Source organism: Diaporthe batatas (assembly GCF_019321695.1).
Source record: "Diaporthe batatas strain CRI 302-4 chromosome Unknown Contig00016, whole genome shotgun sequence".
In the NCBI taxonomy this organism is placed as follows: Eukaryota; Fungi; Ascomycota; class Sordariomycetes; order Diaporthales; family Diaporthaceae; genus Diaporthe; species Diaporthe batatas.
Window position 1 is genome coordinate 975,743 of NW_025408563.1, and position 25,839 is coordinate 1,001,581.

The 25,839-nt window shown below is 46.3% G+C and overlaps 6 protein-coding genes across 6 annotated transcripts; 3 read left to right on the forward strand and 3 right to left on the reverse strand.

Annotated features, from left to right (window-relative positions):
- Positions 1-1,676: 1,676 nt before the first annotated feature.
- KVR01_011803 (uncharacterized protein) lies at positions 1,677-2,306 on the reverse strand (the record flags this gene model as incomplete). Its single annotated transcript, XM_044786051.1, has 1 exon — positions 1,677-2,306. One exon carries the CDS (start codon positions 2,304-2,306, stop codon positions 1,677-1,679), a length of 630 nt encoding a protein of 209 aa, XP_044639512.1.
- Positions 2,307-6,063: 3,757 nt separating this feature from the next.
- On the forward strand, positions 6,064-6,888 carry KVR01_011696 (uncharacterized protein; the record flags this gene model as incomplete). Its single annotated transcript, XM_044786965.1, has 2 exons — positions 6,064-6,549; positions 6,589-6,888. The coding sequence occupies 2 exons, from the start codon at positions 6,064-6,066 to the stop codon at positions 6,886-6,888; spliced, it is 786 nt and encodes a 261-aa protein (XP_044639405.1).
- A 5,197-nt stretch (positions 6,889-12,085) lies between these two features.
- Positions 12,086-13,794, reverse strand: KVR01_011698 (uncharacterized protein; the record flags this gene model as incomplete). The annotated part of the gene is made up of 2 exons (XM_044789038.1): positions 12,086-13,187; positions 13,265-13,794. 2 exons carry the CDS (start codon positions 13,792-13,794, stop codon positions 12,086-12,088), a joined length of 1,632 nt encoding a protein of 543 aa, XP_044639407.1.
- Positions 13,795-14,605: 811 nt separating this feature from the next.
- Positions 14,606-15,493, forward strand: KVR01_011774 (uncharacterized protein; the record flags this gene model as incomplete). The annotated part of the gene is made up of 3 exons (XM_044783185.1): positions 14,606-15,049; positions 15,108-15,365; positions 15,431-15,493. The coding sequence occupies 3 exons, from the start codon at positions 14,606-14,608 to the stop codon at positions 15,491-15,493; spliced, it is 765 nt and encodes a 254-aa protein (XP_044639483.1).
- Positions 15,494-16,797: 1,304 nt separating this feature from the next.
- KVR01_011515 (uncharacterized protein) lies at positions 16,798-18,586 on the forward strand (the record flags this gene model as incomplete). The annotated part of the gene is made up of 4 exons (XM_044792355.1): positions 16,798-16,908; positions 16,950-17,118; positions 17,252-18,284; positions 18,325-18,586. The coding sequence occupies 4 exons, from the start codon at positions 16,798-16,800 to the stop codon at positions 18,584-18,586; spliced, it is 1,575 nt and encodes a 524-aa protein (XP_044639224.1).
- A 1,279-nt stretch (positions 18,587-19,865) lies between these two features.
- KVR01_011704 (uncharacterized protein) lies at positions 19,866-25,666 on the reverse strand. Its single transcript, XM_044790271.1, has 4 exons — positions 23,185-25,666; positions 22,312-23,002; positions 20,827-22,176; positions 19,866-20,683 (listed from the first exon to the last, which is right to left on the reverse strand). The coding sequence occupies exons 1-3, from the start codon at positions 23,281-23,283 to the stop codon at positions 21,887-21,889; spliced, it is 1,080 nt and encodes a 359-aa protein (XP_044639413.1). The 5' UTR covers positions 23,284-25,666; the 3' UTR covers positions 19,866-20,683; positions 20,827-21,886.
- Positions 25,667-25,839: the final 173 nt, after the last annotated feature.

Here is a 25,839-nt window from a genome sequence, read left to right on the forward strand (position 1 = left end):
ATAAGTATTTATTTAAATAGAGTTAGAATTTTAAATAAAAATAATAGTTTTATTTTTATTTATTTTAATTAATTTATATTTATATTTAAATTATATAATAATTTTATATATAATATTTAATAATATTAAAATTAATTTATAATTTATAATAACTTTAACTTTTAATAAGTTAATAATATTAACTTAAATTAATATAATTTAATATATTAATTTAAAAATATTTTTAATAATAAATAGTATTATAAATAATTATAAAGTTATTATAAAAGTTTTATATAATAAATTTAATTAAATTAAGTTTAAAATATATTATATTTTATTCCTTTAAAACTTTTATTATTTATTTTTAATTTAATAATAAAATTTAAAAAATATAAATAGTTTATAATTTATAATATATTAAATATATAATATTTAATAATATTAAAATTAAATAATTTATAATTTATAATAATTTTAATTTTTAATAAATTATTAATATTAATTTAAATTAATTAAATATTATTATATAAATAATTTTTAAAATTTATAAAGGTTATTTTTAAAAATAAAAGATTCTTAAAAATAAAATATTAAAATAAATTAAATTAAAAACCTTTAAATTATAATAATAGTATTTTACTCTTATTTACTTATTATATTTACTTACTTTAATAATATATTATTATTTAAATTAATATTAGTTTTAATTAGTTAGTTAATTAAAAGGTTTAATTAATTATATAAAGAATTAAAGAAAGTAATTTTAATTAATTAAAAGCTTTAAAAGGAAGTTCTAACTTAAATTAAAAATATCTTTATTATATATATATATTAAAAAGTAAAGTTATTAAAATTTAAATTTATATTTTTAATTTTTAATTAATAAAAGTTTAAAAATATATAAATAAAACTATTAAATCTATAAAAATTTAAATTATCTTTAATATTATTTTGTTAATAAATTAAATATTTTATTTTTTAATATAAATTTTTAAGTTTATATTACTTTTTAATTTTTAAAATTTATAAAATTTAAAACTATTTTAAAAGAATAATATAATTTATTATATTAATATAAAAGATACTTTTAATAATAAATTATAAAGTTATTATATAAAACTTTTATAATAAACTTAATTAAATTAATTTTAATAAATATATTATATTTTATTTTTATAATTTTAACTATTTATTTTTAATTTAATAATAAAGTTAAAATAATAATTTAAATATTATTATTATTATATTATTATTCTTATATTAATATATATTATAATTATTACTTTTAATTAAATTAAAGTTAATTATTTTATTTTATTATAATTTATTTTAATTTTTTTAAATAAATAAATAATAATTAATTAAAATCTTTATAAATTTTATTTATTTTAAATTAAGTTTAAAATATTTTATTTTTTTTAAAAAAAAGTATATTAATTATTCTTTTATAAATTCTTTATTTCTTTAAAGATTATCCCCTCTATCTCTCTAACCTAACTTATATAGTGTTGATGGCGAAGTTTAAGACACGGTTGACCGAGGGACCATGGAATAGCCACGGAGCTTGAGGGTGGCCGGCGTATCGACAAATTGCTATCAAGGAAATATCTGCTGCTGCTTCGGGCGCCGGGATAGGTAAGGCAAGCCCCAGGGCAGCAGTCGCGCACAGATCTGCTCGCTTCCCCGGGGTCGTCTCAAGAAGCCCTACATCGGACAGCCAATGCCCAAACCTCCTGTACGAGTGCCATAATTGCATCTTCTTGGCCCCGTATTGCTTGCAGGCTTGCCTGAGCCACACTAGACGGTGCACTGGGGGGACTGGTGTCCTCCTTGTAGATCGCGGCACCGGGCGTGTCCGGTGGTTCGTGAGGGGACCTCGCCGGCCGCATGATCTCGTCGACTAGGTCGCTTATTTTGGCCAAGATCCCCTCAATGGTCCCCACCAAGACAAGTGTCTGCATGGGTGAGGACGCCGGTAACTGGTAGGAGCCGATTGTCACACTGGTAAGCTGGGTGGGAAAGGTCTTGTTGAGAGCAGTGGTATCCGTATTCAATCGGGCCTCTGTCCAAGCCTTGACGTGTTGCAGTGTCTTCTTATATAACTCGATCAGACAGACGTAGGTGGAGAGAATCAGCAGTTGAGAATGCTGTTCGGGTTCCGGCGCCGGTATGGCGCCAGGGGTAGTGGAAGCGTTGTAAGTCTGACTGATTCGGATTTCCGAAACTGCATCGGTCAGATTACTCAAGTAATCGTTGGAGAGTCTCAATGTATCATCTAAACCAAGTGATAGGTCGGGCTGGGCAAGGCTGGGGCGCTCGCCCATCGTGGCATTTGTCCATGTGTTTTGCCAGATGCCCAGGGGCGGGATTAAGCGTGTATGCTGGTGGATTTCGACATTTGCGTCTGACAGTCGACGTATCCATGAGTTCCTGATGTTATCCACAGCTGAGTGCGCGGTCCGCGGGCCTGCATCGCGACAAGCACTAGATTCGCCATTCTTGTGTTGCGGACCAGATGGCCACTGTCCGAACCCGACATCAGTGCCACCGTATCCACTCCCAGAGCTCAGAGTACTACCGCCTGGTCGATGATCGACATCCATTTCATGCGCCTTGCCCACTTGGCATAAGCCTACCGTCCCGGACAAGGAATGCCGATGCCGGGGTGGGGTTGAAGTCTGTTCTGAACGACCGTTAACGGTATGGTTTTGGGCAAGTCAGAGGCAGACTATTATGCTTACTTTCAGTTTCATGCTCGCCCTGCTCGACGCCTGAGTCTTGCCCCGGCATGTCCTGCGCGAATGCCTGGCCAGATAGTTGGACGTGTTCGTGGGCCAGGGTAGGTTGCTCCAAATTCGGATCCATAGAATGAACAAATTCGGACTCTAGAGGGGCAAAATCAAGATTCGTGTTCAAGTCGTACGGGCGTTGGGACAAGCTTGTCGGTGAGATGAGAAGCTCGCCATGGTCCGACAGGGCTCTGGTAAACTGCTCGATGGCGCCGTGTTCTTCTCGCGGGGTCAGCAAATGTTCGGTCGCCCACGAGAGACATCGCTCCAACCCACGACGTACCGATGTTTTGAGTTTGGCTGTGTCCATTCGACACCGGAGCCTGAGGGAGCGCACGCTTACGAGAGGGACGAGTAAACCTTATCTGAGCCCGTGGAATACATCGAACACCGGCTCTCTCGCAACGCATGCAACCGTCGTTGTTTCCGGGCCTGCACCGAAGCTTCTGCCCATGGCAGCGGTCACAGGCGCCCCGGAGGCTGAAGTCTTGCACAAACATACTCATTTTGTCGTCAATACCTCCCGCCCACGCTCTCAAATCTTAACTTCGCGGTCTCCTGGTACTTGTGGAGTTGGTTTGGGCTTTATGATTGGCTTTCGACTGCTTACTGTCAGGGTGTAGGGTCACGAGTAGAGTGAGTTGGTGCACGCGGCGTAGGCGCAGTGCAAGAGATGGGGGGAAGTAGTGTATTAGGTGTAGAGAGCTACCAACTGTTGACTTCCCTTCTTCCTTCAGTTTTCCTATTCTTTCCTCCCGCTTCTTATAAATAGTATTACACCTATGTACTAGTAGTAGGGTAGCCGCGCTGCCGCGAGGCGGTTTCAGGCCCTTACCGGGCACCCTATCTATAATAATAGTAATAACTACTCTTAATACAATAAATATATCTATTAAGCTACCCTTCCTTCTTAGCTCCTACCTTTAAGAATAACGATAGTATAGTGTTAAAATATAAGTGCGATATTATAAATATATAAATATATAAATATATAAATATATAAATATATAAATATATAAATATATAAATATATAAATATATAAATATATAAATATATAAATATATAAATATATAAATATATAAATATATAAATATATAAATATATAAATATATAATATATAAATATATAAATATATAAATATATAAATATATAAATATATAAATATATAAATATATAAATATATAAATATATAAATATATAAATATATAAATATATAAATATATAAATATATAAATATATAAATATATAAATATATAAATATATAAATATATAAATATATAAATATATTTTATTTTAATTATTATATTTATTAAATATATTTTCTATAATAAAAGAATTAAATTTAAAATATTAAGTATTTTATTAATAATCTTAATATTTTAATTATTTAAAATTATAAAATAATTTATTTTTATAAATATAATAATAAAAAGTATTATAATATTCCTTTTTATATTTTAATATAATTATATAATTTATTAAATATTATCTATATATTAATTTTTATTTAATATAAGTTTTATTAAAACTATTCCTACTTATAAAGTATTACTAGCTTATAGTGCCATACTCTAGTTCTAACCCCCGGGTAGCTCTTAAATAAACTTTCTCCTCCATATCACGCACGACCTTATACACAGTGCACACCTTGTTGCGAGCAATCTCGCTTAGTTTATACTTTTACAACCTCATTATTAGGATTAAGAGAAACAGGTGCCAAGGAAATCTTAGTGTAAGTGTGAATAACCTTACCAGCAAAGCTCTCTAAAAGGCCGGAAAGAGGCTCGCACTTGTCTCTACCCAACAGCAATAGTAGCGCTTGTTAAAGCCATGGGCTGATCGCCCGCAGGACCACCCAGTACACTAGGTTCGTATACCCTGCTTATCTTATCACCCCAAGTGGGCTCCATACCGATTGCAGCTTCGCTGCTTCCCCCATACACATCCTCAGGCAACTCTAGTTTTGAATCAAAAATTCTTCACAGACAATTTGAGCCCTTTTTACTATAGGTAGCGAGGACCGTCTCGGCGAGCGCCGGCCACAACCACTATAATTGAAGCAATCAATGCGGTTATCAGAGTGACCATGCGTTAAGGAGTCAACACAGGGGATCTCGCGCTCGTCGGTCTTCTCTACAACAGTCTTGACGTGATCGTTTTAGGCGATCTTGGCGCTCTCAGCATTGGCAATCTTAAGCTCGTCCTTAAGCTTCTTAATATGCGCTTTTAATTGTGCCGGAGTCATGCCCAACATTGTTAGACAAGCTTGAAAACGTATCTTCAAGGCGCACCAATGTTACGAATCTTAGGAGTGACCGGACTAGCCTCGTTGGTAGTCTTCCGCACTTAGTAGCGGGGCGCTCGGGAGACGACTCGGGCTCGGGATCAGCCGAAACGACGGCTTTACCACGCTTGCGGCAAGGAGCCGAATACGCTTACCACCCTTAGCAGGAGCCATGATCGACGAGGCTAGAAAGGTTAATTTTAGGAGCGTTTCGAGATAGAAAATAGTATAAAAAGACCTTAAGAATATAAATTTAAGGTTTATTACTCTAATTAAAGTTTTAATTCTATTTTTAATAAATATTTTTTATTAATTATATAAATTTATTTAAAAATAATATTTTAACTTATTATATTATTAAATTAAGAAATATTTTTAAAATAAAATATTTATATTTATTTATTTAAATTAATAATTTAAAATATTTTATAAATAAAAAATAATATTAATATTTATAATATATAATTTTTTAAATAAATTAAAAAAGTATAAATTTCATTTTATTATAATTAAATTTATAAAAATATAAGAAATATATTAAAAGTAAATAAAAAGTATATAAAAGTAAGTTATTCTTTATATTTTTTTAATAAATAAAATCTATTAAATATATTAGAGTTAGGCTGCTACGCTACTTACTACATTTCTAAGATGTATCGGCATTCTCATACTTTAATGTGTCCGAAAAGAGCCCGTGAATAGAGAATGCGACCGAAGTGACCCGTACTCCTTGTAATAGGCGCTTCGTCTACCCGACCGCATGCATACATATAGGTAGCTCAGATGCGGCTCAAAAGTTGGACTTGGTCTAAGGCGAATCCCGAACCTGAGATCACCTTCGGCATGGCTAGAGGCAGTTACTTAAATCCTACTGTTACCCTCTCGCTCCTACAAGAGTAAACTCACCATCACCACTTGAGTGTCGGCACCAGGTACATCTTTGCGGTGGGAGAGGACTGATTTGAATTCCTTGTATCTTGTTGTTAGAAACCAACACTCCCCAGATCATGACGGATGAGATGGAGCAAGCCAAGGCCCACCTTCGAGAGCACGGTTGGGTCAAGATTCCATCAGTCCTGACCAAAGACAAAGCAAGACATACATTGGAACAACTTTGGAAGGCAAAGGAACGGTCAGAGGCTCGTGGCGAGGATTTATTCCAGCCTATTCTCGATCCTAACCCTGCGAATTTGCGCGTGTTCTACCTCCCAGAGCACGACAAGCTATTTCGCGACCTCGTCGTGCATCCTACGGCGGCCGAAATGGCTAGGTCTGTGCTGGGAGAGAAGATGCTCCTGAGCAATTTCTCCGCCAACATCGCACGACCGGGTTCCGAGAGCATGGCACTTCATTCGGACCAAAGTATCGTTCTGCCCGAGCCCTGGCACCACATCAACACAGTCAACGTGATCTGGTGCCTGACCAGAATGACGAAGGAGAACGGCGCAACGCTCTACATTCCCGGGTCGAACAAATGGACCCAGTACTCGGACGTCCCCAACAACGCCCCTGATCTGCTGGTTCCGTTCGAGGCCGAGGCCGGCGACATCGTAGTCTTGGACGGCCGGCTGTGGCATACGTCGGGCAGCAATGTTACGGAGGATGAGGACCGTGCCATCCTATTCGCATATTACGCCTCGCCCTACATGCGCCAGCTGGTGAACTGGACGGCCAAGTTGCCCAAGGAACTCCAGGAGTCATTGAGTCCCGAACTGAAGGAACTATTTGGGCTCAGCCATATTGGGTATGTTGTCCATGGTGACTTGACGTACATGGCTCAGAAATACCCAAAGGGCGAAGGGGAAGGGAAAGCCACAAAAGTGAGCATGTAGATAGATATCAAAATATGTATTGTGTATTTTCGGAAAGGCTTTCTTCGTTCTTTTCCATTACACTCCTATGATACGTCATCTAAACCCTTTTTGGAGTGAGATCTGTATGAGAAAACCCATCCGAGGAGGTCGAAACTCGGGCGACTCAAGTTTTGACCGTATCGGAGAACAAATCCAGTCAACCAAACAACTTCAAATACACACAAATCCAAGAATAGTGATTCTTAGCTGCACGCCTTGGCCCAGGGATGTTTTCAAGGGACCACAGGGATGAAAAAGGTGACTTGTATCTACATTCTAATGCGCTGAAGCAGCTGTTTAAAAGTCCAAGTGTTTCTTTAAAGATTTCAAGTGCTCTTGCATAACCTCATCGGCCCCGTCCCCACTCATCGAATCCATGTGACCTCTTCCCGGCACGACATGGTGCAACTTCGGCTCACCAATCATGTCAAATAGCTTCCGCTGGTACTCGGGCTTCGATAGGTCGTCTGCCGCACCCGTGACCACCATTTCCGGGGTCGGGCTGACGAGCGGCATCATCCCAAACGGCTGCCACGCCACGAGGTGGGAGTAGTAGCTCTGGACCGTGGTCTGATTCGTGAAGAAAACAGTGCCTAGGAAGCGTTGAACCTCCTCCACCGAGTACTGCTCTCCCCAACCCGCCGGGTTCTCACCCTCGTCATTCACGAAGGGTATGTACACCGGAGGATTGCAAGCGAGGGTAGAGGAGGCGGTCGTGGCCGAGCCGATGGGGATGCTGGCCGTAGGGCTGGGGCCCAGGCATGTGCAGCCGTATTTGGATTTCATGGGCGGAGGACAGGACGTAGCTGTCGCTTACTTCAACAGCCCGGCCAGCATCACACTCTCCGGGAGATCTGCAGCACTTGCACAACTCATGGAAACAGTCAAGGCAGATAAAACTTTTACTCGATTACTGCGAGTCGAGCTGGCGTACCACTCGCAACACATGAGGGAAATCGCAGACCACTACGAATCTCTACTCATCAAACACGCCCGTTTAGACGACGGCGGCGGCATGATTGCTAGGCGCCCGACGCCGTTGGTCTCATCGGTAACTGGAGAGCTGCTAAACGAGCCTTAGGCAGGTAAGCCGGCATATTGGAAGGCCAACATGATGTCTCCCGTCCAGTTCGAGCGTGCTGGTGGACAGATACTCAGCGACAGGACACTTTCGACTGACCTCTTCCTGGAACTTGGACCACGTAATGCTCTCGCGGGCCCGGTCGGACAAATCGTGAAGAAGGCTGGCCTTGGTCAGGTCATATATACTTCGGCAAGCCGGCGTGGGCCGGACGGTGTGCAAGCCCTCTTCCAGGCTGCCGCCCATCTCTCCATGCTCGACGCTCCAATTTCGCTGAGCAGTGTCAACTCAGATGAGACCGTCCAAAGCCCGCAGACCCCAGCCGTCGTGGTTGACCTGCCCGACTATCAGTGGAATCATTCGGCTCGGTACTGGCAGAGACTTGGGCAAGCAAAGATTGGAGGTTCAGGAGATTCCCAGAACATGCCAGTGATCTACTCGGTACAAAGGTGCTCGGAACACTATGGCAGAGCCTGTCGTGGCATAAAGTGCTTCGTCTCTCAGATGTGCCTTGGTTACGCGGCCACCAGGTCGGCTTCGAGACGATGTTCCCTACCTGTTTTATTCCCATGGTACTGAACTGAACAACTGGGCCATATCTTTCAGCCCACCTGCGGTAGACTTGAATGATGCCGGTGCTGTCAGATGAAGCCAGTGTCAGAGCGTTGCCGAGAATAGGCCATCCTTATCCAATGGTTGTCAGTCATGACCTCCCGCAGGAAAAAATATCGCAAAGAGACTGGCTGGTACCTCTCGGTCCTGGGATAGCCTTGGTGCCTTTCCTGCGCCAACGCTTCAATGTATCAGAATTGAGGTAGTAGAGCACAACTCCGAGGAGCGGAAGCCACCAGGACATCAGCAACGAGTGAATCATTGTACGTCAATTCGTCCTCCTGAGATTTCAGACTTCTCTCCGCCTGTCATCGGTCTTCCAAAGCGCACTGGACTCCGCGTTTCCCTACACAGCCTGCGCTAATTGTACTGCAAAACACTAGATATTTGCGTGTTGCCTTGATCCCGTTACGCTCAGGGCATGTGGATTGCTTACTAGACAGTTAATATTTGAATGTCATGCAAATGCAGCCGAATGACCACAAAAACAATCGTTCGGCAGGTACTCCATTTTCGGTCAATGTTCGGCCTTTAATCCCATACTCGGTATCGGCATCTTACATATATACTGTAAAGTACAGCTTCAACCACACTATATTTTTCCTTTATACTATATAACTACTTGTTTCTTCTTTAATTTAAAGCCTATATATAAAGTCTTTAATAACTTTATATATATCCTTATAATCCTCTTATAAAAAAACTTTAAATCTACTTTTTTTTTATTTTTATTATATTTTTTTATATTATTAAAAAGTTAATAATTATTAATAATAAAAATATAAATTTAAAAAAGAATAAATTTATTATATTCTTTTTTATCTTTTATAAATTACTTTTAAAACTTTTTAAAAGTTTTAATACTTAATTATAAAAATTTTAAAATAATATATTATAAATTATTTCTTTATTTTAAATTCTTTTAAAATTAATTATATATTTAAATAAAAATTATAATATTAACTTATTTAATAAAGATTTTATTATAAAGTATATATATATATATTTAAAGGAATAATTTTTAATTAAGTTTCTTTAATATAATTTCTTTATATAATAATTATTTTTAAAGATTTAATTTTATTATATAACTCTTTTATAATATTTTAATTAATATTATTATTAAAATAATACTTTTAACTTTATTTATATATTATAAAATTAAAGTTATAAATATTTATTATATTATAATTATTATTAATAATATTATATTCTTTTAAATATTAAGTTTTAAATATTTATTATTATATAAAAGTATTATATATATTCTTAAATATATATAAAATAAAAGTAAAACTATATATTATAAAGTATATTTTTAAGTTTTAAATATCTCTACTATTTAAATATACTTTATATTAAAACTTTTAAACTTTTAAGTAACTTTTAACTTTATTTAAAATTATATTTATATATAATTTTACTTTTATTTTATATATATTTAAGAATATATATATAATACTTTTATATAATAATAAATATTTAAAACTTAATATTTAAAAGAATATATTATTATTAATAATAATTATAATATAATAAATATTTATAATTTTAAGTTTATAATATATAAATAAAGTTAAAAATATTATTTTAATAATAATATTGATTAATATTATAAATAAAAGTAATTTAAAATTTAATTATTATAAAAGAGTTATATAATAAAATTAAGTTTTAAAATAGTTATTATATAAATATTATAATTATATTAAAAAAGTTTAATTAAAAATTATTCTTTTAAATATATATATATATACTTTATAATAAAACCTGTATTAAATAAATTTATAAAATTAATATTATAATTTTTATTTAAATATGTAATTATTAACTTTAAAAGAATTTAAAATAAAAATAATTTATAATATATTATTTTTAAAACTTTTATAATAAAATATTAAAACTCTTATAAAAGTTTAAAAATAATTTATAAAAAAAAAAGTTTATTCTCTTTTAAGTCTATATTTTTATTATTAATTATTATTAACTTTTAATATTATAAAAAATATATAAAAGGGATTTAAAATTTCTTTATAAAAACTATAAGAGTATATATAAAGCTATTAAAGACTTTATATATAAGCTTTAAAAGAAAGAAATAAATAGTTATATAATATAAAAGAAATATATAATATAGTTAAAGCTTTATATTTATATAACTTTTACTTTATTAATACTTAATATTATACTTTAAATATTAAAATAATTTTTAAATAATTTTATTCTTTTATATAAAAGAATAAAACTTATTTATATTTTTAATTTTATAAGTTTATAGTTTTAATAGTTTATAAATAAATAAATTTCTATTTTATAAAAGTTATTATTATTTAAAAAATTTATATATTTTTAAAAAGTTAAAGAATTATAAGTTTTATTTTAAATTAAATTAAAATTTATAAAAATCTTAAATTTAAGCTTAAAGAATATAAAGTTTTAACTTTTTAAATATAAAGAAAATAAAACAATTTAAGGAGAGGTTTAATTTAAATAAAAATAAAATAAAATTATAATAATATAATATAAATAAATAAATAACTAATTATAAAATTATAATTATAAGTCTTTTAACTTTATATTTAAAAAAATAATTTAATTTTATATTATATAAGTAAAATTGAAAGATATTACTTTTAATAATATTATTTATTGTAAAGTTAAAAAAATAATTATATTATAAAATAAAAATAATTTCTTAAAATAATTATTATTAATAAAAGAACTTTATAAGATACGATTTAATAAATTAATTTATTTTTAATAATAAAGCTAGTATTTATATAGTAATAGGGCTAGTGACTAATTATATGTATACCTTTAGATTGCTAACGCAAACCGCTAGTTGCACTTGTTAAGGTCAACTGTTGAGAACGCTGCCGAGCCCTAGGATTGGAAGCTGAGGATTGGAAGCCTAGGATTGGAAGCCTGCGATTCGGAGGATGATGGGGCGTGATTCCCGTGGCAACCTGTAGGTAGCTGAATGGAGTATTGTCGAGTCCCTGCCTTGCTCAAGTGGGTGGTGCGGGCAAGGGAAGAAGCTCATTGCTCCGTGGAGGACTCAGGTAAGATAGGCTGGATACAAGCCTTGTTGTGGCTCACTACAAAGTGTTTCGTGGACTGTGCCCCTGGAGTCAAATATCCGAGAAAGACATTGATTCAGGCATTCTGAAATGGGCTTAGAGCGCATCATGTCACAGAAGCCATGTGTATCGTGATACCTTACGGGCAAAGCGGCCCTGGGTCTGATGTGCGTGCTACAAAGGTCCGAAAGGGTGTTGTATACCCACTGAATATCTTATACTTGTTTTGGGTCCAAAGAAGACAAACCTATCAGCGCAGCGAGGTCTGACCCAAAAAAAATCAAAGACGCAGTGGTGCCGCTGCGAGTCTGTGACAAGAACAACCCAAACCACCAGTCGGCTCCTCGCCCTCCTCACTCCTATCCCAGACTCCTATCCCCGACTCTTAACCCTGGGGCCAAAATCACACCTGTGTGTGTGACGACAGTATGCTTTCAGCCTCCTTACCTAGGAGATGCGCATCGCCGGTGACTGCCTCCTGTTCCGACTCGATGCGGCGGAGGAGGTCGGCGTGGTGCGGACTCCGCGGCGCGATCTGGAACGCGTATGGCACGGGGCGATTGACCATGCCCGCGACAGCCTCGAGCTTGACCGGGATCTCGTTTCCATTCGCGTCTCTGGCCCTGCGGATCTGGAAGACGGCGAGCATCTGGGCGATGGTGATATAGACGCTGCCGTCTGCGAAGTAGCGGCCGGAACAGGACCGCCGTCCGTACCCAAATGCGACCTCGCTGGGGTCCGGCTCGTTGAGCGGGGCCATATATCTCTCAGGCTTGAACTTCATTGGCTCCGAGTAGTCTTTAGGATCGTGCAAGAACCACCAGAGCGAAGGAAGCAAGTAGGAACCCTTGGGAATCAGGTACTCCTTGTAGAATATGTCCTCCTCCGATTTGTGTGTCAAGCCCATCGGCCCCACCGGATTCCACCGCCAAGCCTCTTTCACGATGCCGTCCACGTAAGGGAGGTTCTGTCTATCATCGAAATTGGGAAGCCGATCGGAGCCGACAACCTGGTCAATCTCCTCTTGCGCCCTTGCCACCACCTCGGGGAATAGCAGCAGGCCGAGAATGACGCTTTCCATGATGGCGACCGTACTATCCGAGCCAGCAGCGTATAAGCTGACAGCGCTCCACTTGATAGCTTCTTCATCGTCGGGTGCCAGATGAACCCCGATGTCACCCTTGACCATATTTTCTTCCAACAGATTGGAAACGTAAGATGGTCGACGATCCCCATGTGCCAATTGTCGCTTGACAAAGTCGAAAGGTAGCTCTGCCGCGGCCTCGTTGATCGCTTTCCACTGCCGAGCTGTTTTCCTATAGCCCAGGGGGAGCCAGCTCGGAAGTCGTTCTATGGCTGGGATTGTATCGATCGCCCAAGAGAGTGGCACAAATGCCAGTGACAGGTTGTCCATTGCGTGCTCGATCAAGGTCACGAGAGGATCAGGCTTGTTCCTGTCTATCGAATAGCCGTATGTGATCTTCAGAATGATGGCCGCTGCTAGACTGCGTGGTGTTAGCCTGATAACACACCCGGCCAACCGGCCAGCCCGCGTCGACAAGAACAAGGGCTCCCAACATACGTTTTCAAATACATCATCATGCTATTTGGGTTGTGGAACGTCTGAAGAACGAAACGCAATGCCTCCTGCTCCTGAATGACCTGGAATTCAGCTGCAAGCCCTTTAGTGCCGATCTCTTGATGCACCATCTTCCGATGCTTCCGGTATTTGTCGTTGTACTGATGAGTGATCAAGAAGTTCTCAAACCCGCCAAGCCGGGCGAAATTGAGCTGCGGCCTTGCCGACGTCTTCTGTGCCTTCTTGCCCATGACCACGTTTGCGGCCTCCTTGTCGTGGAAGATGACGAGGGTACGACCCATCACCGTGACAGAGCTAATAGAGCCATATGTATCTTTGTGCTTGAACCAGTGCTGGTACTCAGGTACTCCTTTCGGTGGGAGGTCGAACACGTTGCCCAAGATGGGCAGGGGCTTGGGCCCCGGGGGCAGGCGATGGTGGGTTGTTGGCCTTGAAAGTATCCGGATGGCTAGTAGACCAAGGGCTGCTACGAGCGCTATCGCGCCGATCTGCAGGTGGGTAACAGTTGCCATGATGCTTAGGCAACGAAGCCGACCTGTAGGTAAGCTGAGGGGTTTGCCTAGATGAAATCGCAATTACCTACTGGTAGATGCTAAATCTTCTGTATCCTATCTCGGCCGAGCATAAGAATCATCAAAGGAGTTCATAAGAATCATGACTCCCTCTTCTCAGCTTTTGTACAATGCCATGATTGTCAACAACACACATCGCTCCCACATTTTAAGTTCAAGTTCGGCGGGGGCCCAGTTAGGAGCCGGCGGTGTGGAGTCCTATGCCGCGTAGACTTTTGCGGACCGGCCCCGATATAGTCAGTTTCGGTCCATATTGCCAGTTCTGGAAACTGGAGACTCTTTTATAGGGTATCCTTACTTTCAGGTTATCAGAATTGCTCAACGCAGAAAATCGTCGTGACATCTGTCCCTGGACTGTGTAAGCATCATTGACTGTGAACTGGAACACTCTCACTCGATATTGACTACGAATATGGAGAGAATCGTGAATTTTGTAGCTCGGGTCCCCGAGTTTTTCAAGATTTTGTACCTATTCGGGAAATCTGATATCCCCGTTGCTGTTTTACCCACGGTGCGTGTGCTGTTCTGAGCCTGGTGACCTAGCTGCTGATAGATGGAAAGATGGCGATTGCTATTGTCCTTGCAGGGCCGTCAAGTCTTAGTCTGATCCTCAGGGGATTCTTGTGGACTCAGTTGCATTTAATCCCCTTCCAGGTACGTCCACAAATGTCTTGTGGAGCCTCGGATGTGGAGCGCTAACGTTGGCGTAGGTCAAAAACCAAGTCAGTCTACCGTTGGATCTCATCGTTCCATGCTCGAGAATTCGTCCACTTACGTTTGGGGTCAGATTAACGGCGTGGAAGAAGACAGGGTCGCAAAGCCACATCGACCTCTACCATCGGGGTTAATATCAATGGAGAATGCGTCGCTACTCTATTACGCCCTCTTCGTGTCCATGTGGGCTGCTGCCTATCTTGAAAAGACAGTTCAGTGCACCCTGATCTACTCCATGGCGATCATCTTCTACAACGAGGGAGGTCTGGCCGCAATACCAGTCGTCAAAAATGTAATTGGAGCTGTGGGGCTCGCTTGCTACTGCTGGGGGACCACGGTCATACTCGGTATAGACCTCGACCACTCACCGGCCGAATTAAAAATCCTGCACCGCGCTGACATGGTCTTAGATCACGGGAGGGAGCTAAGTAGCACAAAGGCTGTTGCTTTGGTGATAATAGTCGGCATATTCAGTACTACGGTAAGTCTATGCCCCGAGCCGATTGTCGTCATTGATACCAAACGTTGCAATGTACTAGGGCCACGCTCAAGATTTTCGTGATCGTTCGGGTGACCTCTTGATGGGCCGCAAGACGATTCCTCTGCTCCTCTCCCAGCCTGTGGCCCGCTGGTCCCTCGCAGCCATGATCGCGGGCTGGACGGTCGGCCTGATCGCGCTGTGGCAGCCACCGGTCCTGGCCAGCGTTGCATTCACTGCGCTGGGCCTGAGGTGTCTGGGCGGCTACCTCCGGAGCTACGAGGAGAAAGACGACTACGTGTCGTACCGCTGGTACGGGGTGAGGCATGCCTATACCCGCTTGCGCCTGTCCCACGCCCGTATGCTCACATATTTCTGTAATAGTTCTGGCTTCTTGGAGGGAACCTACTGCCCATCTTCCCGAGATTGAGGGGTGAGATGCAATAGACGTTGCGTGGGGAACTGTTTCACTGTGGGCGATGGGGAGCTTACCGGGCAGATGGGAGTCAGGAAACATGGTGCATGTCACAGCGTCAAATCAGCATGCTAGTTCCAGGGAATGCGTCCCCAAAGTTTGGTACCGTTAGATTGAGATGGAGGAACTCGACTGGCTTCCACAGAGGTGGATAGGTCTACCCGTCAGAGTCCTCTAGCTGTCAGTGGGGTCTGCACTGGTGATAGAAGCTTCACAGGGTTGGACGCAGGATCTCTGCTGTTTCAACACGGATTGTACCCCTCATCATCGTCTTGAAAACGCTGAGCCTTTGGGCGTCGATTAGTCTCTAGAAGGGATTGCTTCAGGCTCATTCACGGGGTGCACAACCAGCTTAGAAATATAACCACCTGGCAGAGGTGGCCAGCCGTCCCCCACCGCTTCGTCTTCTTTGCAATAAGAAATACCTTCATTCTATCGGTTCTGAAATGCATGAGTCGCTAGTTGCCGACAACTTCGTCCGCCTTGTCGGGGGCGTTGGTATGCGGGACGGCAGCGCGACAACGCCGCCCCTATGGACCATCGAGCCGGAGCTTGTCGCCGAAGGGAACAAGATACTCATCCCAAGGCTGTTTCATGACAAAACGCGCAACGATCACTCCAACTCCCTTCGGCGGAGGGTGGAGACCGAAGCTCATGCTGAGGCGCGGCCTGTCACCCTTACCCGCTCGCTGCAAAGCGGTGGTCAATTCGTATACGGGGCCGAAGAGACACTTTCGGATCGTTCAAGGGTTCATTTCGCTTCTAGAGGTGACGAGCAACTAATTTCTCTCAGAGTCGAGTATTGTTCCATCGACCCCGTCATCCCCAATCACCATGACAGACACCACTTCGCCTGTATTGGTCGTACCGGAGAGGGCACTCAATTCCTAGCCCTGTCCGATACCAACTCCTCGACCGTCCTAGTACGGACCGCGTGGGCGATCAGACTTGACAGAGGAGAATAGCACATTAAAGCCGTGTTCCTCCCAATGTTCTTCCGTGTGCCACCGAGATGAAAGCTCGGGTCATCGAGAAATCCATGACTCCGGGATCCACTACGCTGTTGTACGCTTTCGACACGGGATCGGTGACCTCTATTTCGGCGTATGCGAAGAATTCGGACAAGGATTCCCAGGTGGTCCACGGCGAAACGGATTGTTTCGGTGATGATGACCTTCCTGTCAATCACATTCAGATCGGACCACACACCTCGACGAGGGAATTGAAATCGGTGATACCTTCAACGACGAGGCGTCTCATCCATCAGTGCCACAATATGGATGAACCTGTATTCAATGCTGTCCGACAGGCCCTCCCACAGACCGCAGTTGCCGTCTACGCGACCCTCGCGCAGACGGGCGTCCCCACCGAGGACATCCTCGCGTCTGTAACTTTTCGGCGTCGACGACGGAGACGCCCTTGTTCCAGACCGTGTTCAACTACCGTATGGGCGCATCTCGGACCTCTCCTATGCAGGGGGTGGATGTAAAGTTCCTGGAATACTCGGACGCCAAGAGCCCCTTCGATCTTGTCATATCCGTTGACGAGTTCGACGACGGCACGGGGATGCTGACCTTTTCGCTGCAGGACTACCTAGGTATCTGTACGGCCAGGAGGGCTCGGAACTGCTTGCCAACACGTACATGCACCTGCTCAACGTGCTGTCCGAGCACCCTCGTGTCCCGATTGGCGACGTCTCCGTATATGATGAGGCCTCTCTGACGCAGCAGGCCGTTGCAGCCGGCACCGGACCGGAAACAGAGGCCCGTCTCCTGCGGCTGGCACATTGTCCAAGATAATCGACGGCCGGGTCAAGAAGCATGCCGAGGACCTCGCCGTCAAAGATATCGGGGGCCGTACACTAACCTACCTGCAGCTGTCAAAAAAGGCCAGTGCCACTTCCGCTCGACTGTCCGAGGCCTCGGTAACGTGCGCAGTCCCCGTCTGCGTGTTGCTTGAACCGGGCGTGGTCATGATATCCACCATCCCGGGGATACTTGGCTGCGGCGCCGCCTACGTACGTACGGATGAGACGCTAGCCGAGATCCTGCAAGAGTTGGGCTCGCCCATACTGATACACAATGCTGCGACCGCCGAACGGGCCAGACACCTGCAGAACCGGCGCCCCGTGCTTGCCCAGCGCGTGACACCTATCCCCTTGGACGAGCCGCGTGCAACCGGGCCACTGTCCGCTCCGGAGGGTGTCGCGATGATCCTGTATACCAGCGGCTCGACGAGCAAGCCCAAGGGGATCCCGCTCACCCATGCCAACATCCGCACTCCCATCCTCGGCGTTTCGGAGAGGTGGTCCCGCTGGGCCGCGAGGTTGTGCTGCAGCAGAGCGGGCAGGGCTTTTACGCAGCCGTCTTCCAGATCGTCATCGCCCTCGCCAACGGTGGTGTGGTCGTCATGGGCCATGCCGTTGCCGGGGCCTTCTCTCGTCGGCGGCGAGGCCGACGAGCAGCTGACGGAGTGCGAGGCACGCCTGAAGGATGTGTGCAGAAGCGGCGTAGGACTCGGAGAGGCGGTATCAACCTCCAACCCCATCCGCCGCCATTCTGATTTCTTCTCCATCGGTGGCCATTTGTTGCTTCTGTTGCCCCTCAAGTCTGAAATTCACCGTGTCTTTGGGGTCGACGTAACGCTGCCGGGGCTGTTCCAAACCAGCACGTTGGAGCTGATGGCCGCGCGTTTCTCGGGGCCTTCGGATTCGAAGCTCGTCCGCATCGACTGGGACAAGGAGACAGACAGACTTGGACGACGGTATGTTCCCGTTAGGGCCGGCTCTGGCGAACGGACGCAGAGAATCAAGTCAGCAGCCCGAGGGAATAGCTGTGCTCCTCACCGGAGCAACCGGTTTCCTGGGGACCGCGATCCTCGGCCAGCTGGTTGCCATGCCCCTGGTCGCCCATGTCCACTGCTGCATGCGGCTCGGCGACACACTGCAGACGCCCGATGGGACATTGACCCCGCCGAAACCTTGGGTCGCTACAGCCTCAGCAGCTGCAGTCGGCTACATGCATTTCGTACCCGTTTGCGACTTCAAGAACAAGTCACTTACCTGATAAGGTATGTATGTACGTACGTATGTATCCTGTCGGGGGCCTTGCTGCAGTTTAAGGGCTTGTGCAACCACACAGCGAAGAGTCACCACCACCCCTGTGAGCCTCCCTGCCCCCGAAGAACCGCAGGAAGCCACCCATGGAACGCCTGCGGCGTCTGGGCGATGCAAAGGGGCTGATTGGCTCGGAAATCCCCAAATGGGATCAGTCGATTGGGAATCCTCCTTCCGTATTGCGACATCAAGCCATCGAACGAGCACCCTGATTCGACAGCCCTGGCCAGTCGTCCTTTTTTTTCCCTCCCCTTGCAAATCCCACTTGGACCTGGTTTCCCGAGGGCAGGGCTGAGTGGCGCTTCCCTCTCCGAGCCGCACACGTTGCGTTCACCCTGGCCCCCCTCCCTTCCGCCTGACTGGTCCCTCCTCTTCCCGGGAAGGATTCATGCCTGCCCCAGCGTCAGAGCATTCAAGGTAGGTGCACACACGCGGTGCCTGGCCACGTTTCTTGGGCTGAAGTCGTTGCCACGAGGTTCGGGCAGTCAGACGGAGCCACTGGGTTCCGATAGGGCCACCCACCACCATTGGGCGGAAGCGAGGGCCAAGCCGGCCGGGGGGTAATATTACTATTTGTCTGCATGTACGCGGGGGTTATGGTGGGGGGCGTAGGACTTATTGTGATGACATCTTCGGACTCTGTTACAGTCATGTTGGCGGGCACCCAAGCAGCTGATGAAGTTCACCACATGTGCACCAGAGACTCGGATTGCTCTGCAGGCCCTGTAACACACTGCACATGTAATACCCCTCCCTCTTCAGCGACTATGCAACAAAGGAATCAACTCGCCTCTATGCACTCAAAACTCCTCACAGATTCTTGTCGTGGAGGAAGTACAAAATAGAAAATGTCTGCGTCGTCGAAGAAAAATTGAAATACACTTTTATTACACGGTGACATATACGTTCCAAGGCATGCCCCCTTCAGCTCAATCCAAGCCGTCGGGTGATGGATGGATCCCAAGGGTTCGCTTATGTTGTATTACTACCTATGTACCTAGGTAACAAGCCAGACTCATACGGGCACAGGTGTGAAATCAACCGCACAGACACCCGGCATGAAAAAGCGAGTTTCTATCTGCAATGAGCCTGCTGCAGCACGATGCTGACCCCGTGCAGCGCTCGGTCTAATCTCGTACCTCGCCACATCCTGTCTAGGTATCTCCCCGGCCGCAGTGAGTTGAAGGACCGGTACATGCGCTCCTCCTGTAGAGGCGCGGATTCCGTAATACTAGGTACCTGAATAGTCAATTTGTTAGCGTCAATGTTTACGCCTCAAGCACAAACAGTAACTAACAACCAAGGACGAAAGAGAGGAAAACAAGGAAGAAGTAGCACAACACAGAATACCAGCACATACCACGCATGACTAGCATAAATCAATATAATCACTCATAGAAGGCGCCATGTATGTCCTCGGACGTATACGGAATAGAAGCGAAACCACATAATCACTCATAGGATGCAACCCAGGCAGGCCAGGACAAGACTCCTGCCAGCTTTCTCAAAACAACCCAAAGCCTGAGTAGCATCCATAGTAACAGCCCTGGAGGCGTATCAATCATCAACAAGACCTCCCCTCCCCAGCACAATCAAACCAGAGCATCAAACACATAAGCAAAAGCCAAACCAGTCCTTGTTATCGCTCGCATCACTGTATGAAGGAAGACGCCATATATATCTTCGGACGTATACCGAATAGAAGCGAAACCAGTCATCGTTCGCATCCCCGGGAACCGCCGGGCCCCGTAGCCACACGGGGGACCCAAAACAATCCGTCCCACTCAAGCCACGACGTCCCGTTGACCCCCGCGGTCAGACACGGGGCGGAGCTGGGGCTGGGGCTCGGGTTGGCCCAGTCATGAGACCCCGTGTCCAAGTCGAGGTCCAGGTCGTCCGTCGTAAGCCTCCGCGGCGGAGGGGCGAGGACTTACTTTGTCGCGGATCCGGGCCTGTGGTCGTTGATGCCGTGCGAGAGGGGAGGCCACCGTGAACTACACACATCCCGTGCGATCGGTGCGTAGGTCTCGTTTATCAGGACCCGCATCTGTTGCGGAAGAGAATTAGCAGCCGTCTGGGGATGCGCATGTATTCGATAGCATGTGTGTATGCGGTATGTGCTTGCGTCTCCGTGTTTCTGTGTGTGTGTGTGTGTGTGTGTGTGTGTGTGTGTGTGTGTGGACGACCCACCGTAAATGACTGATCATTAATCATCCATTTCATCCGTACCTAGGTAATTTGGAAACCCAGCACGCAGCTCGTCCTCGACGAACGACATGCACGCCCGTCGTGATGATGAGGCAGGCCCTCTTCCTCCCCGCATCGTCATCGCCGTCGTCCTCCCACCTCCGTAGCGCGACTTTGCCCCCCGGCCCGCTGGGCACTGCGGAGCCTCGCCGCCCGGCTCCGGCTCCGGGTAGGTAGCTCGAGCCCCGGCGGCGGCGAGAACACCAAAGCCAGGCCGGCCCGAACTTTATGGTAGTAACCTAGTCATCCCAGCGTCGGAGTTCGGCGCGAACGGACAAGGGCTCAATGCCCATCATCGGGCCGGCGTCGCCTGCGGAACACGGATGTTTGCTTCCTATTAAACGCGGACTTTTGTTCTGGGCCCGAGCAATCGTCATTTCGCTGCGACATAAGTGGTGGTTCCAATAGGGAAGGTGACGGCCGTAATGGGTATAGACGCCCACTGGGGACCATCTCGCGTGGGTTGTTGCTGTTGCCCGCGGGGGGCCCCGGCCAAGATTTGTCGTTCCAAGGTTGGCATGCCAGGCCGGGCTTGCAAGCCCGATATGGACAAGTGATGCGCCACAACCGAGATTCCCGCGAAACGGGTCGACCGGTGTAGCAATACGACCCTTGATCTTGTTTTTGGTGGAGTTTTGCAGCTGCATGTGTTCTTTGTCGAGTGCGATTGCGGGGCCGTTAGGAAACGAGATCAATCGTGATCGCCTTGGGGCGGAGGAAGGGAGGAAGACCTGCGATTCCAGTACGAAGCGTGATTGAACAACGCCGGGGAAGAGAAGAAAAAAAAAAGGTATCCATTACAACTCATGCCCGTAGTAATGACAGTAATAATACATACTCTCGCATGCCATGCCAGGCTATGCCCGTGCCCATGTCCCGTGGTTCCAACGCTATGCAATGCCATCCATATTAATTCACGCAGTCAGTCCATTAAGGGAGTGAAGGGGGAGGGGAGGGGAACGGGGAGCATTTTAAGCGCCCCACCCCCACAACCAAAATCGCTTCATTCTATTTCCATGACGGTAGTTTGAAAATGGGGCTGGATCTGAGGCTGAGACTGCGGCTGGCCCCATGACCGCCTCAGCCAGTCGGCAAACCTCTCTGGAACGACGCTGACGCCCGGGGCCTCGTCGACGAGCTCGTTGAGGTTGGGCCGCCCCAGGGTGTAGCGCCCGTCCGCTGTTGCTAGGAGCTGCTGGAGGTAGCACCAGCGGCGCCAGTTGCTCGTCTGGATGGCGTATTCGAGATGCGACTGAAGGTCTGCATATTGGTGGGTGGCGAGATTGAAAGGCACTGGGGACGGCACAAAGTCAGTCAGCACTGGTTGTGTATAACATTGTCTCTCGAGCACAAAATGGCTTTTGCCGGTGATCAGTCTGGGCACTGGCACCAGGACCACTCGGCTCGGCTTGATTCGACTCGACTTACCTCCTCGGACGTTTATCGCCGCGCTCAGGATGTCACGGACGCTCAGCTGGTCCCCTCGCATCTGGAATTCCCTCGGCCAGTGTTCCGGCCCGATCTCGACGGCGGCGGCCACAAACCGAGCCACGTCGTAGACGGAGGTCATGGACACAATGACTGGGCTCCCTTGGGCGTTGATTTCGACAATCTCGGCCGTCGCGTTGCCAATATCTGCCAGGTAATCACCCTGCCCGGTGAGGGTCGGCGCCGTCTGCCCGGTGCCGATGTTTAAGGCGGCCAGACCGCCGGGCGCCAGCCGCTCGTACAGCACGCCGCACGAGAAGACAGTAAAGCTCATAGGGCACGAGGCGGGCGGTGATTGGGGTGGCGGCTGCGGCTGGTGGTTCTGGTGGTGATGATGGTCCTGCTGCGGCTGCGACAACCCCATGAGGCGTTCCAACGCCATTGCCGAGCCGCGGTCGAGCGGATCGCCGTTGGACGGCGGCGGCCTGCGCGCCAGAGCACCCTCAAACTCGGATGGCACAAAGGTACGGACGCGGGCGAGGTGTGCGGCATCTATGAGGTTAAGCTGGGGCTGGCCCGGTATTGTCGATATGACGAGGTCAACGCCCCGCAGCGCATATCGGAGCTCCTCGACGTTTGCGAAGTCGACGACTGCCACCTGTGCCCCCAAGTGCTCGAACTCCGGGTGTTGCTGTGCGGGTCCCTCGTCAGCATGTTGTTTTCGGACGGGGCAAGGCTGAGTGAGAACGATCGAGCATTATGACTTGTGATTTATGCTGGGTGTGGTTGGGCTGAGCTAGGACGGGTTGATGTGATGGGATGGGATGAGGTGGTAGTGGTGCTCTGCTTGCTCTGCCTGTTCTGCCTGCTTACCCTCGTGGACAAGACAAGCACGGCATTGGCTGTCTGGGTAATCTCGCCGGCCAGAATATAGGCAAAACCGCCTCCGCCGGCGATTGCTATTCTCATCATGGTTGTGTGTGTGTGTATGTGTATATGAGTTATTGTCGACAGCCGGCTCTCACCCCATTTTGCCCAGGATCGAGAAAGCCTTGTTAATAAGAAGCATGCGCTGCTACGCTTGTTTTGGTGTGGGTGAGGCTCCGCCCTCCCGCGTTTGCCTCCCGCAGTCTGCCTGGAAGGGGGTTGTTTGAGAAAAAAAGACTGGGGCAGAGGCCGAGCCGGTGGCACGGGGCGAGCGAATTGGTGACCACGGGAAGACAGCCTGCTCGGGAGAGACCACCCATGTGCAGAATAAAGTGATCTGCCTGAGTCAGGGGTTGCGCACGCCGTGACTGGCTGGAAGGAGGGATCAAGGCGACTGGCCGGTGTGGTCGCAGGGGGAAATTTGGTACCCTCCCAAGCCTTGTGGGAGCCGCGCCTGTAGGTAGTGTATGTAGTGTGGTGTAGTGTAAGTAGGAGTGGGTGTGAGCGAGAGGAAGAGGTGCCGGCTTTTCTGCTGGGCTTGTGGCTGCTTGTCTTGGTATTTCAGCACTAGAAAAGAGGGAGGAAGGGAACTCCCATGTGCGCCTCATGCAAGGACCCCGGCCTGTCTTGCTATCTGACATGGGACTTTCGTATATATACCGAGTATCTATACGTTATTAGTACCCACAGCGGGAATGGCAAAGGACATGAATGGACCCTAGACGAGCTGGATCGGCTGCAGCTGCAAGTTCCAGCTACAGCCACAGCCATGGCAAGCAGAGAAGACACACACAAAAAGAGAGCCAAGAAGACATGTAGGGCCCGCGACAGACTCGTACAGCCGGACCCCATAGGGCTGAAGGCAGTAGGCCACCGAGGAGGCGGGCGTGCAGCTGTCCCGCATCGCAGCCCGCATGTCTCGGCAGTCTATGCCAGGAGACCGACCACATATACGGCCGTCGTGCTGCCGTCGAACGGTTTTGCCGTGGCCCCGTGGCCCCCCATCGCATCTGGCCCATCTGCCCATCTGCCCATCTGGCTGGCTTTTGCATGCTGGGCTAGCCTTATTCGTGGGGACCCCCGCAGCGACCTTGGTTGTGACCAAGGTCCACCCACGCTCAGGCTGGACATCTGGAGGGCGAGCAGTCGGGCTGGTGGATGAGATGTGCCGGGCTGGCTCCCTCAGACAGACCATGTCCCTGGTGCCTGAGGGTCCTGCAGCGAGCAGCCATAGCAAGCGTCCCAGAGAACGTCACCCGGCCGTAGGGGACCCCGGGAAGTCAGCAATGTAAGCAAGGGCACCCTCACAGGTAGCCTCGGTGTCCATCCATCCCATCAATACCTGATGCACACACCCAGAAACTGGTGTGGCACGAGGCAGTAGAGCGGAGTGAGACGTGGGGTAGGAATAGTGCAGGCATGTCAGGTCAGCCGTTTATGCTGGCTTGTCCCCTTTCCGACCGGGCCAGGTCAATTCAAGCTGAGCGTCACGGAAGCATGGCTGGGCAGCGCAGTTGTACTCCGTAGACGGTGGCATTCGACTTTGCGATGTAGCAGGGGAGGAATCTGTGAGGAATCTGTGAGGAACGCAGCATCTTGGCGGGCTGGTACTTTTCTTATCAGCCTCCGCCCGCATGCATGCACAGCGCAGTGAAGAGCAGTGCAGCGCAGACAGACAGACAGACAGACACACACACAGACAGACAGAGCTGCAGGGAACATCAGGCGCTGGGAATGACGGAACATGGGCGTGGGGAGGGATGACGGAGGAGCATTTTGTGGACGCCGATAGGATGCGGAAACGACCGATTAGAGCTGCAGCAAAGGACAGGGTCACATCGCGTGTGCGGTCCCCCGTTGGGGCCGGTTCGGTCCTGATCACCCCGTTGGTGTGAAAGCGTGGGTATTGGATTGGTGCCGTGTGTGTGGTGTGTGTGTGGGAGTGTGTGAGTGGAACATGGATGATGTGAACATGGATGTGTGTGGGCGGGGACCACAGTAGAAAGGAAGGGAAGAAAGAGATGGGAGACGGGGCCAGGCAGGGCCAAAGAGAACTGCACAGAGATCAGCTGGCCGAGGTTGAGACGCTGGGAAAGAGCTGGCTGGAGCTTGTTGGTCGTCGGTCCCTTCCTTCCCTCCATCCTCGAAAGTTTCGCAGACAGGAAGGGACGAGGCTCTGGCGTCTGGTCATTGGACGGCCGGATGCTGCCCTGCATGCAGAGCTGTGCAGGCTCAGGCTGTCCAGGCAAGCAGGCAAGTCAGGCAAGCAGCAGGCCAGGCTTCCTTCCTCACCACCGGTTCAGCCCTAATCTTCCAAGAGGTGGCAGCATGTAACCCTGAGGGGCCAGGATCAGCAGCTCCCAGCAAGTTTGGGGGCCGTATCGCGGCCAATTGGGCCTTGCAAGAGAACACGACGGTCCGGAACGATGGACAGTCCGAAGCGAGGTTGAAGTCATCTCAGGCCCCCCGCTCGTCGCGTGAAGTTGGGGGAGGAGCAGGGAACAGGGGACCACCAGCGGTAAAAGACCCAACTGTGGCTGGGGACAGTTCGTGTGGCGGTGCTGTGGCGGCCAACTCCAACTGCTCCAAGTACCAACGGTC

Bases quoted from the DNA above. Each gene is read 5' to 3' on its own strand.
- KVR01_011704 (XM_044790271.1), bottom strand. From the start codon at position 23,283: ATGATGAGAATAGCAATCGCCGGCGGAGGCGGTTTTGCCTATATTCTG. The intron at 23,003-23,184 runs GTAAGCAGGCAG...GGACCCGCACAG, and splicing joins TGCTTGTCTTGTCCACGAGG to CAACACCCGGAGTTCGAGCA. The intron at 22,177-22,311 runs GTAAGTCGAGTC...TGCCGTCCCCAG, and splicing joins GGCGATAAACGTCCGAGGAG to TGCCTTTCAATCTCGCCACC.